Genomic DNA, 15,560 nt, shown 5'->3' with positions numbered 1-15,560 from the left:
AAGGTATCTGAAGAAATGTGTCAAGAGGAATCGAACCACTATCATTGCTCAAAAGTTTGTTCACAGTCAATGAACTTAAATTAAGACCTCTGACTATCTTAAGCTAAGCCATCAAGTCCGCCAGAAAGAAAAGACGCATCTCTCTCTCTCTCTCTCTCTCTCTCTCTCTCTCTCTCTCTCTCTCTCTCTCTCTCTCTCTCTCTCTCTCTCTCTCTCTCTCTCTCTCTCTGTCTCTCTGTGTCTCTCTCTTTCACACATACATACGCCCTGCCATTAAATGAAATACATTTTTTAAAAATTAGCAAAGACATAAGTAGTCAACAAAACTTTGTTAGAAAATATCTTATTTCTTCTTTCTCCCTTTAAAGCTAGGTGCTCCAGGTCATAAGAAATCTTTTAAGCTCTGCTAGTGAACCCATCCTATTGATTTAAGTTTGATGAATTACAGGAAACTTCAAATTGGTGAGAATGCGAAAAGGCCTCTTACCATGCCCAAGATTTTATGAAAGATTTTGATAAATACCTAAGATGTTTCAAACATCCTGGTGTTCAATTGCATACTGTGAAATACACAAGATTCTCAGCAGAAAATATTCATTACATATTATTATCTACACTCAGGATGTAAATTGACTAAAGTAGTCTATTTTAAATGTCACGTAATATGGAAAAGCAAATATTAAAAAAGTGTGTGTGTATGAAATGAAGTTAACTGGTTTTTTGAGTCACTTCTAGAAAGTATTTACAATTCAGTATGGCCTATTAAACACATTATAAATATTCTCTAACATTCTTCTATTATGAATTTCTGAAGTAAAGCATTGCCACTAGGGTTAACAAGCTCTGAATATAATAAAAGTCGAATGATTTTCTTTCATTTAGTGTTAGTTACCTGGTTTAAAAAAAAATAAGTAGGAGGCCATTCCACCTCCTCTGTATTATTGTCCAGCAAGAAGGTAGGGGAAGAGAAAATTTCTAATGACATTATACCAGCAACCCTGTTTTAGCAGTAACTATTTTTCCAAGTGACCAGTGAAATGTCATTTTAGGGCATGCAGCAGTTAAAATTTAGTATTATTTTAAGTACTATGGAAGCTAAAACTTATGAAAAGACTTTACCTAGAATATGAGATGTAAAATTATACAATAGCAACAGATAAAAATTTTGGACTACGAAAATTTGAGGGAGGAAAATAATCCAAAATTTTGCTAGGTAAAGTCACCATATGTAGATAAAGAGACTTCTTCATCCAGTTTGCCAATCACTTACCCATTGCTTTTGTTTCTTCCCTTTTAGCATTCAGAAGGGAAAATTTGAATTTTGCTCGAACCTCACTTTTTGGGCAGCTGACTAAAAGCAAATATAAGGACAAGTAGTCTTTACTTTCGTCATCTAATCCCTTTGGGTTTACCCTCAGGCACCTAAAATAAAACAATAGGTCACTTAGAGGAATTTAGTATTTGACATTAACAAAAAGACAGGTGATACTAAAATCACTGCAAATTAATATCACAACAGTATTCTTGTAATAACTCCATGTTTTTTTTCCATTTTTGTGAGAGTTAATTACTAATTTAACGTAAAATTATACTAACACCCATAGGACCAACAACAATAAACCCCAAGTAAGAAAAACTACAGTTAAAAAATATAATAATAATGCTTACCATTTCATTTTATCATTTGGGCCAGAAGAAAATGTTGAACTCTTTAACACTTCACCCATTTCTTCTCGACAAAAACTGAAGTTATTAATAGTCCACATGTAGGAAAATTTCACTACTTTAACCTATGAGATCAGAAAGCCACTTTTTACACTCATAACTTAATAATCTCATTTATCACAAGTCAAATACTCGTTCTAATCTTTCTAGTGATGGTGCCACACTGTTTCACAACTTTACAATAATACTTGTCATGACTAGAAAATGTTTATGTGAAAACCATCAAATGCATTTGAAATGTCATGTACCTGTGTATAGCACCAGCTTTCTGCAACAGGGCTAGGAGACATCTCTCCAGGCAGAGGTGGAGTGGGTTCCCGAGACATGGCCACCTTATAGGTTTAAGATTCCTATAATATCCCACGAACTTTAGTAATTTAGCTACATGAAAAGAAAATAAATTTATTGATCACCTATGAGAAAATTGGGAGGGAGAATATATTTAAAGTTGAGGAAAATTACTACTTTAGATTCGAGAGAATACATGAAGTGTTCAAATAATTTTAGAAAGTTTTAATAAATGAAACCAACATTTGGATTCTAAACAAACTCAATATTTATATGACACTATTTCTCAAAATATCACAAATCAAAAATATCCACGTAGCATAACACATTATAGAAACTTAATGACATTCATGTCTGCTTCATCTTCTGCCATCACTTTCTGAAATCCAAAGGGCCATGAGCAAGTTATCACTGTGACTACTTGTCATCACCTGTCAGTTCTCACCAAAGAGCATAGATTTCTACAAAAGCCTGCAGACAATTCAGACAACCCGGCTGTGTCGTAAGGCTGTATCTCTGCCATAGCATTTCTCTTGCAGATGTACTGAATCATGTATTTCTTTTCTAGTTACATGTTCCTACACCAAATCAATCTGGATGCATAATTAATAATCTATCTGGATGTTGTTGAACAGCAAGTTTGAGACACTCTCCTTTCTCGAATGATTACTTCTGAAATCTCTGTCAAAAATCAGTTGGGTTAGTCACATGGGAGAACTATAATAAACTAAAGCAATATATTTTGTTATTGTTGGACCACGTTCATCTCTTCAGTGTTCTCACCTTCTGTTCTCCTCCCCTCCTCTGACTGCCACTGTTGATGTTGTTGAATATACTGTAATTTGTAAGAGCAATGAGAATATACTTTTTATTTAAGAACAGATACAAAAAAAGATCTCATAAATCCTATGGAGGGATATACTTGGGAAAAGGCAAATCCTTCAATTAAAAGAGACACAATTTTCTGTAATACTACAGAACAGTAGTGTAAGCACTTTAAAACTCTGCAACAGAGATATGAACAGGGTCCAGGAACCACTGTGCAGACCTGGAACCCTAGGTAGAGAGCAGGGAAGCAGAGCCTGATCCACACGGAAAATTCCAGGAAGATGTACTGGAGATAATAGGCCAGCCTAGTTTATATGGCAAATTCCAGTCTCCTTTCTCAAAAGTAAAACAAAGAAAACGGAAAAAAAGGAGAAAAGGGAGAAGTAGTAAAGGGGTGATGGTGGTGGCAATAGAGCAAGAAAAAGTTGGGGGAAAAGGTGAGAACACATAGGCATAAAGGAGGAGAAAGGGAAGTAGGGAAACTGAAGAGAAGAACACAGTCAACAGTAATGAAAACTATTACTTTAGTAAAGTTCTCCCATGCAACTACAACCAACTGGCTTTCGACAAAGGTTTCAGAAGTATACAATGGAAAAAAGAGATCATCTCAAACAAGTGCTCCTAGAAAATCAAAATATCTACCTGAAGAAAAACGAAACTCAATCATTCCTTATCCTACCCATACAAATTCCAAATGGATCAAAGCTCTTAACCTAAGACCAGAACCTGATGCTGCTACAGAGAAAAGTAGAAAATACATGTCAACACATAAGTACTTTCTGAACAAGATCCAGGTCACTGAATAAGTAAGACCAATGATGGACAAATGGGACTTCATGAAATTGAAAAGGTTCTGTACATCAAAGGAAACTGTAAATTGACTGAAGAAGCAACTATAAATTGATTGAATGAAGACACCACACACATCGGAGGCAGGAATTATAGAAGACCAAGTTGAAACTAAGCTGGAAGGTCTCTCCTGCTGGGTAGTTTTTACAGATCAGATATTGCTATTCAGAAAGCTTGGGGGGAAAGCCATCAAGGATATTACTCAGCTGTGGACCTTCTGTGCTACAATGGCAACCTGCCAGGGAAGATGTGCCCACTGATTCAATAAAAGCATGGCTTGTATGGGAGTAGCCAACTGCATTATGATTGGATATGGGGTACACTCTGCTAGAAGTTTGTATCTGGTAATCTAGACCTGGTCAAGGACCCATGGCTGGGGAAGTCATAAGCCTTAGGCATGAACCTATTTTTTTTTTTATTTTACTAAAGGGACATGTCATTAAACTGTTCCTAAATACTTATGTTTATGCTCACAGAATGTTGCTCTCCTTAGCCTCGATCAGAGGAGCTTCTTTTTCCTGTAAATGGCAAATGATACTAAGAATAAATGTCTACTGTGTATGAAGTTTTCAAAGGTACATTCACACTATCCTTTCCAAGGGCCAGGGAACATTAACACGTGGGGCATGGCCTACAAATGCCCAATTCACTCTTTCCAAAAACAAGCAAATAGTAAAACAATCAAACCATACACAGAAAGAAATCACCGTTGAAATATATTTCTGTGAAATTCAAAATGGGAAAAGCAATTAGTGTGGCCTCATTTTTCCCCTTGGTGATTAAAACCGAAGGAAAACAGAATGAGTGGTAGTCACACAGACTTTTTTCATGATTAAAAGGCAAACTAATAATATTTCTAGATAAGTTAATCGTGTATATGATACTCACCTACTTCTTGAATGAGGTAAATTCCCTCAACTTACTTCCTAGTCAGACAGAGGAAAAGAACACAACAACCTCCATAAGAAAGCAGTTCTGAATTGTATCCCATTTGAATATAAACAAGAAACTCATGTTTTAAAAGAGATGGTAGCCACGCATGGTGGCACATGCCCATAACCCTCGTAACCACAGCATTTAGAAGCAGAAGAAAGATGACTGTGATTGTGAAGCCAGCCTGGGCTACACAGCAAGACCTTTTCTCAAACCCAGTAATAAAAACAATCGCTTAAAAGACTATCACAAGGGCTGGAGAGATGGCTCAGTGGAAAAGAGCACTGACTGCTCTTCTAGATGTGCTGGAGTCAATTCCTAGCACCCACATGACAGTTTACAACTGTCTAAAGTTCCAGTTCCAGGGGGCCCAACACTGATGGCAAAACACCAAAGCACATAAAAAAAATAGACTATAACAAAATAAATCAGTAACATAAAACAGTAACTATAAAATAAGTTATTTTTAAAATACATAGAGGTAATATATTCATGTTATTTTTTAAAAGATTATTTTTTTTAAAGATTAAGCACCATTTGATATATAAAGTTTGGTATACAATAAGGAAGTCTGACAAATTATAATTCACTCATCTGTAAATATTTTAAGTAGCTGACACTGATATATGCTCTTCAGGCTTTGGAGACATTAATTTTAATATGTTTGAATGTTAATATAAATACATAAAATAAAAGCAAATAAAAGAAATAAAATGAAGAAATTGGTATGCAATGGATGAGAAATCTTAAGTTAGACTAGAAGGAGTCTATTGTAGAATGGTGTAATCCCTATAGCTTCTCTAAAAAATATTTGAACTGAAGAGCAGGAGATTAAATAACATCAGACACAAGTCAAAGCCAGTAACTGGGAGGAGAAAAGCGCAGCAAATGTGAATGTCTTATGCAGGAAAGCCCGTAAGAATACTGACAACACAGATAGTAGTCAAATGTTCCTGATGTCACTTCAAAATTGTAAGGAAAAAATATAGGTAATTTAGGTAATAATGCAATTGAAAAGAACTTTCAGAGAAAAGACAGTTTAGTAACAGACAAAGAAGATCAGATGCTGAAAAATAAATTATGAGGATATTAAGGATAGTTTGACAAGCGATAATGATACCACAGTAAAATGAAAGAAAAGGATTCTCTTTGAAGAAAAATTTTGATGATCAACAAAATTTTTGATGGACTGAAATTAAAGTGAGGAGCAATCAAGGGTAAATTCTTGTTTAGGACTTGAAAAATGGAAGATAACAAGATAGGGAAAACAGGATAAAATTAGGGGCTAAAGAACAGGTTCCAATACAGTGATGTGTGCAAAATTACAGAACATCTCAACTGAACAACTTTGAAATTAATCTTTCTTTAAATTGTCTTGTTTCCCTTTTTATTATTGCCATCAGTTCTAACGTAGTAACCTAGATGTGCTCACAGGTTGTATAAAATAAGGAAATAAAAAAGCAGAGCCTGTCATAACATGCATGTAGCATAATGATAAACTGAGGAATCAACATGCAGCTAAGTAAAACTGAAAATGATGACACTGGGGGCATCCTTGAAAGCACTCAAATGTTCATGGTTCACAATGGCTAAGTCTACTCAAGAATAAACTAAAGAAAAGGTTTGAATGGTTAGGAAGGATGGCTTTTTTGTCTGGATTCTATTCAAATGAAGTATCTATGACAGAGGGGTATGAAGACTACTGCACAAATGCATCTTGAACACTTTATAAAGTATTGTGACTGATTTTCTTCAGAAATGCTGTTAGTAGCAATAACTTCAACTTAACTACTAGGAAAAAGATTTAGAGTGTTTTAAAAATTATATTTAATCATGTAAGTAGCTGACAAGGGACTGAACACAAATTTTCCTGGTTTCAGGCCTATTCTCCTACCCTAAAATACTGCTGCCCCTAAAAAGTATAGAGATGCAACGGACCCATTGTTTCAAGTCTTAATTTTACAGATGACAAACAAAAGACACAGGTTAAAATATAATAATAAACTATCAATTTATTAGGCAAATACCAGAATAAGGGACAAAGATGAGCACTGAGTTTAAAAGAAATAACTGTTCTGTATATATAATATACAGAACTGAGTCATAACAAGATGACTTTATAGTAGTATAAAATCACACCAAGTCATTTTATCCATTAATAGATGAAGTTCATAAAACAATTCAACATTTTTTTTTTTTGGTTTTTACGAGACAGGGTTTCTCTGTATTGTTTTGGAGGCTATCGGTCCAGCCCGACCTCAAACTCATAGAGATCCGCCTGCCTCTGCCTCCCAAGTGCTGGGATTAAAGGTGTGCGCTACCACCGCCCGGCCTCAATTCAACAGATTTTAAGATTAAGTCATATAAAGTTTTCCCTCTGATTTTAAGAGTCAAACTAGAACCTTATAACAAGTGGAATTTATAAATATGTGAAATTACACATATGGGAAAAATCCCACAAGACCACAAAATACATCAAAAAAAAAAAAAAAAAACACAACAACATACCATAGCTTAGGACATGAGGTGACAGAAGCGCTCAGAGTTAAGACAAGCAGCTGAACACAAAAAGTTTAAGACCACTCAGCACTGGGGACACTCCACCTTGCCCATATATCATAAAGACACATAAAGGCTACCTGAATTCCCCTGGTTAGCCCTCTTCCATTCAGGTCACTTCTAAGCCCCATAATGGGTTACCAGGAACATCACTTCCTCCTAATCGCTCTTCCTTCCTTTGGAACTCCACAGTTCTCAGCCAGCTCCTCACAAAGCACTGTCTAGTCACGGCTAGAGAAAGCCAGTCAACCCCTTCCCTTCACAGCAGAGTATTGGCAGCTGCCTGCCTGAAATCCTTAGTTAGCTTATCCAGCCTTGATACCCAGTACATATGGCCAAAGGACACTTGTTCCAAGTGACTTGATCATCACAGAAGGCCCCAGACTATAGGTTAGAAACAGATAAGCCACAGTCTCCAATATCAAACCAATGGGGAACATAGACACCCCAACCCTGCTATGAACTTCCTCCTGAACACTATAAATACTCATGCTGAAAGAAGGTGATCAGAACAAAAAAGGAAAAAAAAATAACTAGCTACAAACGCACAAATTTAAACACAGAAATAAAAATATGAAAAAATGAAATAATCTCACCCAAAAAGTAAAATCTCATAATGGTCCTTCCTGGAAATAACCTGGAAAAACTCCCAGTCACAGAATTTAAAAGAATGATTGTAAATATGGTTAAACAACTCAAAGAATACAAAGAAACGAGTGAAATAAGGAGGTCAATCTAAAACAGGAAACATAGATTTTGAGTCTATGAAAAAAACCCAAGCTTTAAAAATGCTTAAAATGAAAAATTCAGTAAGCCAATTAAAAGTCTCAGTGGAAAGCCTAACCAACAGAACTGATCACTTTAAAAACAGAAAGTCAGGGGTATTAGCTGAAGCAGAAGAATGGGAACACCTGGCAAAACATCAAGGAAAAGTTGGAAAAATATTGTTAACACCATGAAAAATGTCTAGCCCTGAATTATGGAGAACACCAAAGGGAAAGCATACAGAATACCTTCAGCAAAACATAGGAGAAAACTCTCCTCATAGAAAAAGATGCCCAACCAAAGAGACCTACAAAACAGCAAACAGACAAGTAATTCTCCATCATGTATTACAGTTAAAAATTTACAAACACATAATACAGAAAAAATACTAAAAGCTACACGTGAAAAATGTCATATACAAAGGCAGGACAATTGGAATACTACCGTATTTGACAGAAATCTTCAAAGCCAAATGGACTTGGAAAGATGTATTCCAAATTCCAAAAGACTACAATTGTCAAACAGATTATTAAAGCAACAAAAACTATTAAAATTGAAGGAGAAATAAAAACTTTCCATGATAAAAGACATTATAAGTAGTTAGCTACTAAAAATGTTTCACAGTGGATACCAGTTCAATCTGAAGGAAAAAAAAAAACCACACACACACACACCCAAGAAGCCAGAGGGCTCAAACAATGGAAAAAAAAAAGCAAAACAAACAAAAAATCAATACCAAGACAGGTGATCATCAAAAGAAACCAGAACAAAACAAACAAAAACACCGCAAAAAAAAAATCAACAAACTAACATGAACTAGCACACATTGTTCAAATAGCTCTGAATACTCATTCTCTCAGTTCCTCAGTGAAAACACACAGATTCACAATTGGATTATAAATCCATCTTTTTCCTACCTCCAAGATACATACCTTGTCATCAATGATAGTTACAACCCGAGGGTAATGGACAGGAAAAGGCATTCCAAGCAAATAGAACTAAGAACCAAAGAGAGATAGCTATTCTGGTATCTGACAAAATAGACTTGAAGCCAAAGTTAGTTAGAAAAGGTAAGAACACCAGCATGATGGTATAATCCTAAGCATATAAGCACCAAACACAGAAACACCAAATTCAATATAAGAAAAACTACTAGATATAAAATCACAGACTGAATTTTGATAGTGATATCAAATTACCCACAGTGATAATGGGTAATTCCAAAACCCCACTTTCACAGATACAACAGTCATCTAGAAATGCAACAACAACAAAGAGTCTAGAGTTAATGACATCATAAATCAAATGGACCTAAGAGATATCTATAGAACATTCCTCCCAAACACTAAAGAATACACATTGTTCTCAGCAGTCCATGAAGCTTTCTCCAATATCAACCACATAAAAGGGCACAAAGCAAGTCTTAACATTAACAGAAAAACTGAACATTCTGCATTCTATCTGACCACAGTGGACTTCAATAGCAATAGAAAGAAGAGAAATTACACAAATTCATGGAAAGAATACACTACTAAATGAGAATCTGACAAACGAAGAAATGAAGAAGGAAAATTTAAAGTCCCTAGAATTGAACAAAAATGAAAACACAACATACATGGGACAAAGTGAAGAAGAAGAAGAAGAAACTTCATAGAATTAAATATCTACACCAGTGGTTCTCAACCTGAAGGTCACCACCCCTTTGTGTGTATGTCGGGGGAGGGGGTGCTGAATGATCCTTTCACAAGGGTTCACTAAGACCACTGGAAAACACAGGTATTTACATTACAATTCATAACAGTAACAAAAGTATAGCTATGAAGCAGCAATAAAAATAATTTTATGGTTGGGTATCACCAAAACATGAGGAACTGTATTAAAGGGAAACAGCATTAGGAAGGCTGAAAACTACTGAACTAGAAGGAGTTGTGTAAGGGAGTGTGCTAGCTAGTTATATATCAACTTGACACAGCTAGAATTATCTGAGGAAAGGAAACAATAATTGAGAAAATGTCTCATTGAGATTGATCTGTAGGGAAGACTGAGGTGTATTGTCTTGACTAATGATAGATGTGGGTGGGCCCAGCTCAGGATGGGTGGTGATCATGTATCATACAAACACAGGCTGAGCAAACCATGAGTATAAGCAGTGTTCCCCCAAGGCCTCTGCTTAAGTTTCTACTTTGAGTTCCTGCCCTGACTTGCTCCAGTAATTAAAATGTGGCCTGGGAGTAGAAGGATGAAATAAACCCTTACCTCCACAAGTTGCTTTGGTCATGTTATTTTATCATAGTAATAGAAATCCTAATTAAAACAGAGGGTGAATATGATCAAACCACAGTGTACAAAATTCTCAATTAACTAACAAAAAGTAAAATGTGTCAAGTTAATGTGCTACCATTATACCATAGAGAATGAGAAAAAGAAAGGTGTATGAAGCAAAATTTGTATAAGAAGACTAAAAAAGGTAAATACAACAGAGGACCAAAGAAGTTAAGTAGAATTAAAACATAAGTTTTGACTTAATAAAACTGATACACAATAAATACACTGGTCAGGAGAAAAGAGGGAAAACTAAATTCATTTGAGTACTTTACAAATTCATTCTTTAGCACCATTCTTAGCATCTCTTTGATTTTTTTTTTCTTCCTTAAGAAAAGTCATTTCAGGATACCACCCTTCATTTTGTATGTATCTGAACTGTAAGCACTGGTACTATTGTATAGTAGAGCTTATTGAAAAGTAATTGAAGAATGATTATCATTAAAAGCTTTCATTATAATTTATTACATTAATCACAAAAACAAAGTAAAAGCTCACTTTGATAGTTGCAAAAAGTATTTGACAGTGACTAGCAGTGGTATTGGTGCACACCTGTAACTGAAATACTCAAAAGTCAAAAGCCGAAGTTTTCCAAGCACAAGGTATTCATTAGCTACACACTGAGTTCAAGTTCGGCCTAGGCTCCTGAGTAAGATCCTGTCACAGAATAATTTGGCAGTGCTTGCCTGTTTTCAACAAAGGCTTATACTAGATGCTTGAAGATGAATTCTTTCAAGCATGTTAACAGCACAAAATATTTGGTTAAAACAAAAAAGTAGTGGAAACGGAGTTCGTGATCTCAATTTACATATGACAAAGATATAAGGCCTTCTATTCAATTGTCCAAGATACTTTACTTATGATGGAACTTTAAACAGTACAGTTTAAGACAACATACATGTATATTGTTTATCTGTCAGTTTATCCTCAATATACCAATGAGATAAAACATATTCATGAGGAAAGTGGTAAGCAAGGTCTAATAGGGCTGAAAATTCAAAAGGGGGCATACAGGTGGAAAAAGATAAATTTTGAGATATTCAAGGTAGACAAATATAAAAAATATCAAAGAAATGAGAAATACTACAATTCAAGGTACTAGATATAATTCCTGCTGGGTGGGGGTCATCTTTTTGTAAGTACAAAGAGCCAGTGAAAGGCAAATGCAGCCATCAGGAGCATTATTTCATAAGCAGACCAGACTGGGCTGGCTGACGCAGCAAGCATTTCACAAAGATGAGATGAGGTTTTACCATCTTAACAAATTCTAAGAACTATCCTTCAAAGGACATGGAATACTTGGCCACATCTATTTTCTTCTAGGCATATCAGTTCATGAGAAGCAAAGAGGACACAAAGGACTTACATTGAGAGTGAACACAGCATTTCTACTCAAAACAGAATTGTTGAGGAAACAGCCCTGCAGAACTTGAGAGAAAGCCATACTGGTAACACAAATAATAAGTATTGTTAACATGTTCTGAGAAAAAAAAATGAGATTGGAATTCCATAATCAAATTTACTCACAACTGAAAGTCAAATAAAAAGGTTTCAAACTACAAAAGACTTAAACAGTTCACTTACCTCCATTAACAATTACTCAATATGTTATCAACACAATGAACCCTAAAATTTTTCTATTATCACACAGATGATTTCTAACCTTCCCCCTTTGTAGTACACATTATATTCCTTATAATGTGGTTATTTCATTTTGAGGACTATAGCTCTAACCAAGTAAAAAAGAAATCTGAGAAAGGAAACACAAAAGTAGAATAAACAAGAAAGCTATAGTTGTAGGGGGAAAAGAAGAACTAGAAAGAGTTAAAAGAATCTACAAGAATTTGTTCTTTGCAATTTTTTCAGTGGGTAATGCTAATACACATAGGAATACAGATATTCTATGAGACCATTCAACTTTGTTCCCTTGTGTGCATATATTCACATCTAGAGTTAAATATTTTAGCACTGACTCAGAAAATCCTGAAGAAAATATAGTATATTATATAAATACTTTGATGATATAAACTAGCAGAAAGACTAGGAGTTTGAGGGGTAGGGAACGAAATGACTATTCTTCACAGAGGTAGATACCACCGACTAGTGTTAAGGAAGAATACTTTCACAGAAACCTATTAACTGCAGGCAGGCACAGTTCAGGAACAGAAATAGGTGTTAAATAGCAATTTGGTCTTTTCTCTCTGTAACTGAAACACTGATACAACTGGAACTTCTATTTTAAAGAAGTATATTTTAAGCAAGGGAAAGGGAAGTACACTATCCAATATGCTAATTTTAAAAACTGAAACTATATTTGATTGCTGGAAGCTCATATTAAACAGTCCTAACATCCCATAGATCCTGGAGTGTGCTCTGTGTGTGTGTGTGTGTGTGTGTGTGTGTGTGTGTGTGTGTGTGTGTGTGTTGTTGTTGTTGTTGTTGTTGCTGCTGCTGAGGGTTCATTGTTGTTTGGCTAAATGACCTTCCAAATATTTATATTTATACTTACTTTTATACATATAAATTCACAGTAATCTCAAATTTGAACAGAAAAGTTTCTTTCCATAGAAGGAAATGTTTAATATGAGATTCATAACTGGTCAAAGTATTGAGAATGAGTGATCATGTGATAGGGCACTCTATCAACCTCTCTTTCTCTATCACTGCACGGCTCATAGATAATTTGAGAAGAGTGGGCAGAAAGAATGTACAAGCCTGAGAATACAGAAATGCTAAGAAAATTTGCTGTATTTTAAACATAATGTGGTACTTATACAAGGACATCACAGCAGCCATGATTAGCTAAACCAAACCAAACCAGTCAAAATTCCAGTCTAGAAGTGAGAGACAGCGGTCCTGAGGCCTTATCTGTAGCTGAGGAACTCCACTGGCAATTAAGAGCTACTGTGAAGGGAGAGTAACTTTTCACTGAGGTACGACAATGGACAGTAGCTCATGTATGAAACGGTGGCGCCACACCCACACGCACATGGACAAAACTAATTGGACTCACTGGTTTAAGGGGTGGGGAGGACGCAAGATGGCTCAACGGGTAAGCCACCAAGCCTGATGACCTGAGACTGATCCCTAGAACCAAAGACAGTGAAGGAGAAAATGATTTCTCAAAGGTGTCCTCTCACCTCCTCTTACACATCACAGCACGCGTGTTCACACATACACACACACACACATAATTGAATCATGAAACTAAAACTTTAAAGAGGACACGAAGTTGGGTGTGGGCTTGTTAGGAAGAGTCATCTGAGAAGAATGAGGAGATGATATGATCAGAATATATTTTACACATTTATGAAAATTTCAAAGAATAAAAATACTTTAAAAAGCACTAGGTCCTATTCATTTCTACCATAAATTAACAGGAAGATCACCAAACTACACACTATTTACCTTAATTACACCACAAAATATTCTCACAACCCTACAGTCTTTCCAAAAATCAGCTATAGGCCATCCAGAACAGGACTTGGGTCTGGTAGTATAAGAAACTTATTTCACTAGATCTCGGTACCATTTTTAAAATCACCATTGACAATGTAATAATATTTGTGTCAAGGTTGTAGCAAATAAGCCAAATTGTTGTCTTATTACTTATATAACCAACACATACAGGGCATAGTGAGTATGCAAGCCCTTGGCATCTACGTTTACAACAAATTACTCCTTAAAATAAATAAAGCAAAATGTTCCCCCTTTAAAGATCATTGCCAAAAGAGGTAATCGAAGGAAACTCTTAGATCATATCAAAAGCATTAGCCATTATGATCCAGGTCTGAATTATTTTCACCTTCTGTATCAGATATAATATTTACACCTGGCATAGATTATTGTGTCTAAAATTAAATAATATCGAAAAGTTTGGCCTAATGGAGTAAAGATTACAGATGAAACAAAGGTCTAAAATAAAAATTACTGTAGACAATATAGTTCCCTCTATTTATAGTTATTTGCATCTGATGAACTGTCTTACTTATGAAAAGAAATGGTAGTTTAAAAAGTAGTTACTATTACTATAGCACAATCTCTCCTTTATATTGCTAAAATATTATATAATTAATTTTTAATCTCAGCAAAATGTACTATGGAACATTTTAGATAGTAATTAAATCAAGAAACATCAGTACTCAAGAGTATAAAACATTAATACTATTATTAGTCACTGGTGTCTTTATTTATTTATTTTCATTCATTTATTTATTTAATTTAAGGGTTTCTCTGTATTGATTTGGAGGTTGTCCTGGAACTCGCTCTGTAGACCAGGCTAGCCTCGAACTTACAGAGATCCACCTGCCTCTGCTCCCGAGTGCTGGGATTAAAGGTGTGCGCCACCACCACCCAGCTGCTGATGTCTTTTGCATAATTTGGATAAGAAGAATTAAGCAAAATCTTTGTGGAGTTGAAGTCTCATTGATAGACAAGACTCTTGTTTTTCCTTGTGACCTTGCCAGGCCTTTAGCCTAGCATCTTTATCATCAGGCCCTCATAGAATTCCTAAGCTAAGGGCCTGCCAAGGTCATGGGAGAAGCAGCAGGAAAAGGCAAAATTGCATATTTAAGGAGGAATGTCAGGAGACAAAGGGCAAATGATAAGAAACCAAAACATTTCAAAGACAAGAAAAACCAAGACAAAACAAAAACCAAAATTCTTTCACAATTCCAAAATTGAACAAAATACTAAAAACAAGGTAAAAAGCCAGAATTCAAAATACCTTTAGATCCAAAGCAACAAAACCGAATCAAATACCTAGATCAAAATGCTTACTTACAGAGCAACCACACCAGATACTGTAAACAAAATACTTTGAAAGCAGACAGAAATGGTACTGATAAAATACCATCAAATATCTAGATCAAAATGCTTACTTACAGAGCAACCACACCAGATACTGTACACAAAATACTTTGAAAGCAGATAGGAATGGTACTGATAAAGTAGAATACTTCTTAACCACCTCAGAATAAAGAAATGAATCCTCGACCAAACTAAGGGAGATCCAGAGCCCTGAAGCGCACTAACAATCTAACAATCCACCTGAGGACAGACTACCAGGTGCACTGTATAGAATGGGTCCATGCAGGTCCTCAGCTTACATTCATGTGATCCATGGAATGAAAAGTGTTCATTCTCAGGGCCTGAGGCTGGGCACCATAACTGTAAATGTAAACAGTAGTCAATCTAGGGATGATGGGGATGCTTCAGGGCCTTGCCTGAGCAACTGCCCCTAGATGGAAACCCTGTTAATACAGAGAGCCATGTATCTGCCCCTTAGGACA

At 35.6% G+C, this 15,560-nt stretch overlaps 1 protein-coding gene across 2 annotated transcripts in view; it reads right to left on the bottom strand.

Moving 5' to 3' along the window:
* Spopl (speckle type BTB/POZ protein like) overlaps positions 1-15,560 on the bottom strand; it is a 50,940-nt gene that overhangs the window by 19,530 nt on the left and 15,850 nt on the right. The window contains exons 2-4 of one of the 2 annotated variants that reach the window (XM_013123326.3): positions 1,974-2,106; positions 1,669-1,790; positions 1,271-1,422 (exon numbers count right to left, since the gene is read on the bottom strand). In XM_013123326.3, coding sequence (XP_012978780.1) covers positions 1,271-1,422; positions 1,669-1,790; positions 1,974-2,051 — 352 coding nt within the window. In that variant the 5' untranslated portion in view covers positions 2,052-2,106. Of the gene's footprint in view, positions 1-1,270; positions 1,423-1,668; positions 1,791-1,973; positions 2,107-15,560 lie in introns of those variants that run through there. The other variant, XM_013123327.3, reaches the window with a different exon arrangement.

This window comes from Mesocricetus auratus, unplaced genomic scaffold, assembly GCF_017639785.1.
Source record: "Mesocricetus auratus isolate SY011 unplaced genomic scaffold, BCM_Maur_2.0 Super-Scaffold_100004, whole genome shotgun sequence".
Taxonomy (NCBI): Eukaryota; Metazoa; Chordata; class Mammalia; order Rodentia; family Cricetidae; genus Mesocricetus; species Mesocricetus auratus.
Note: the sequence above shows the minus strand (reverse complement) of the source record. Positions and strands in the feature narration are given on the sequence as shown.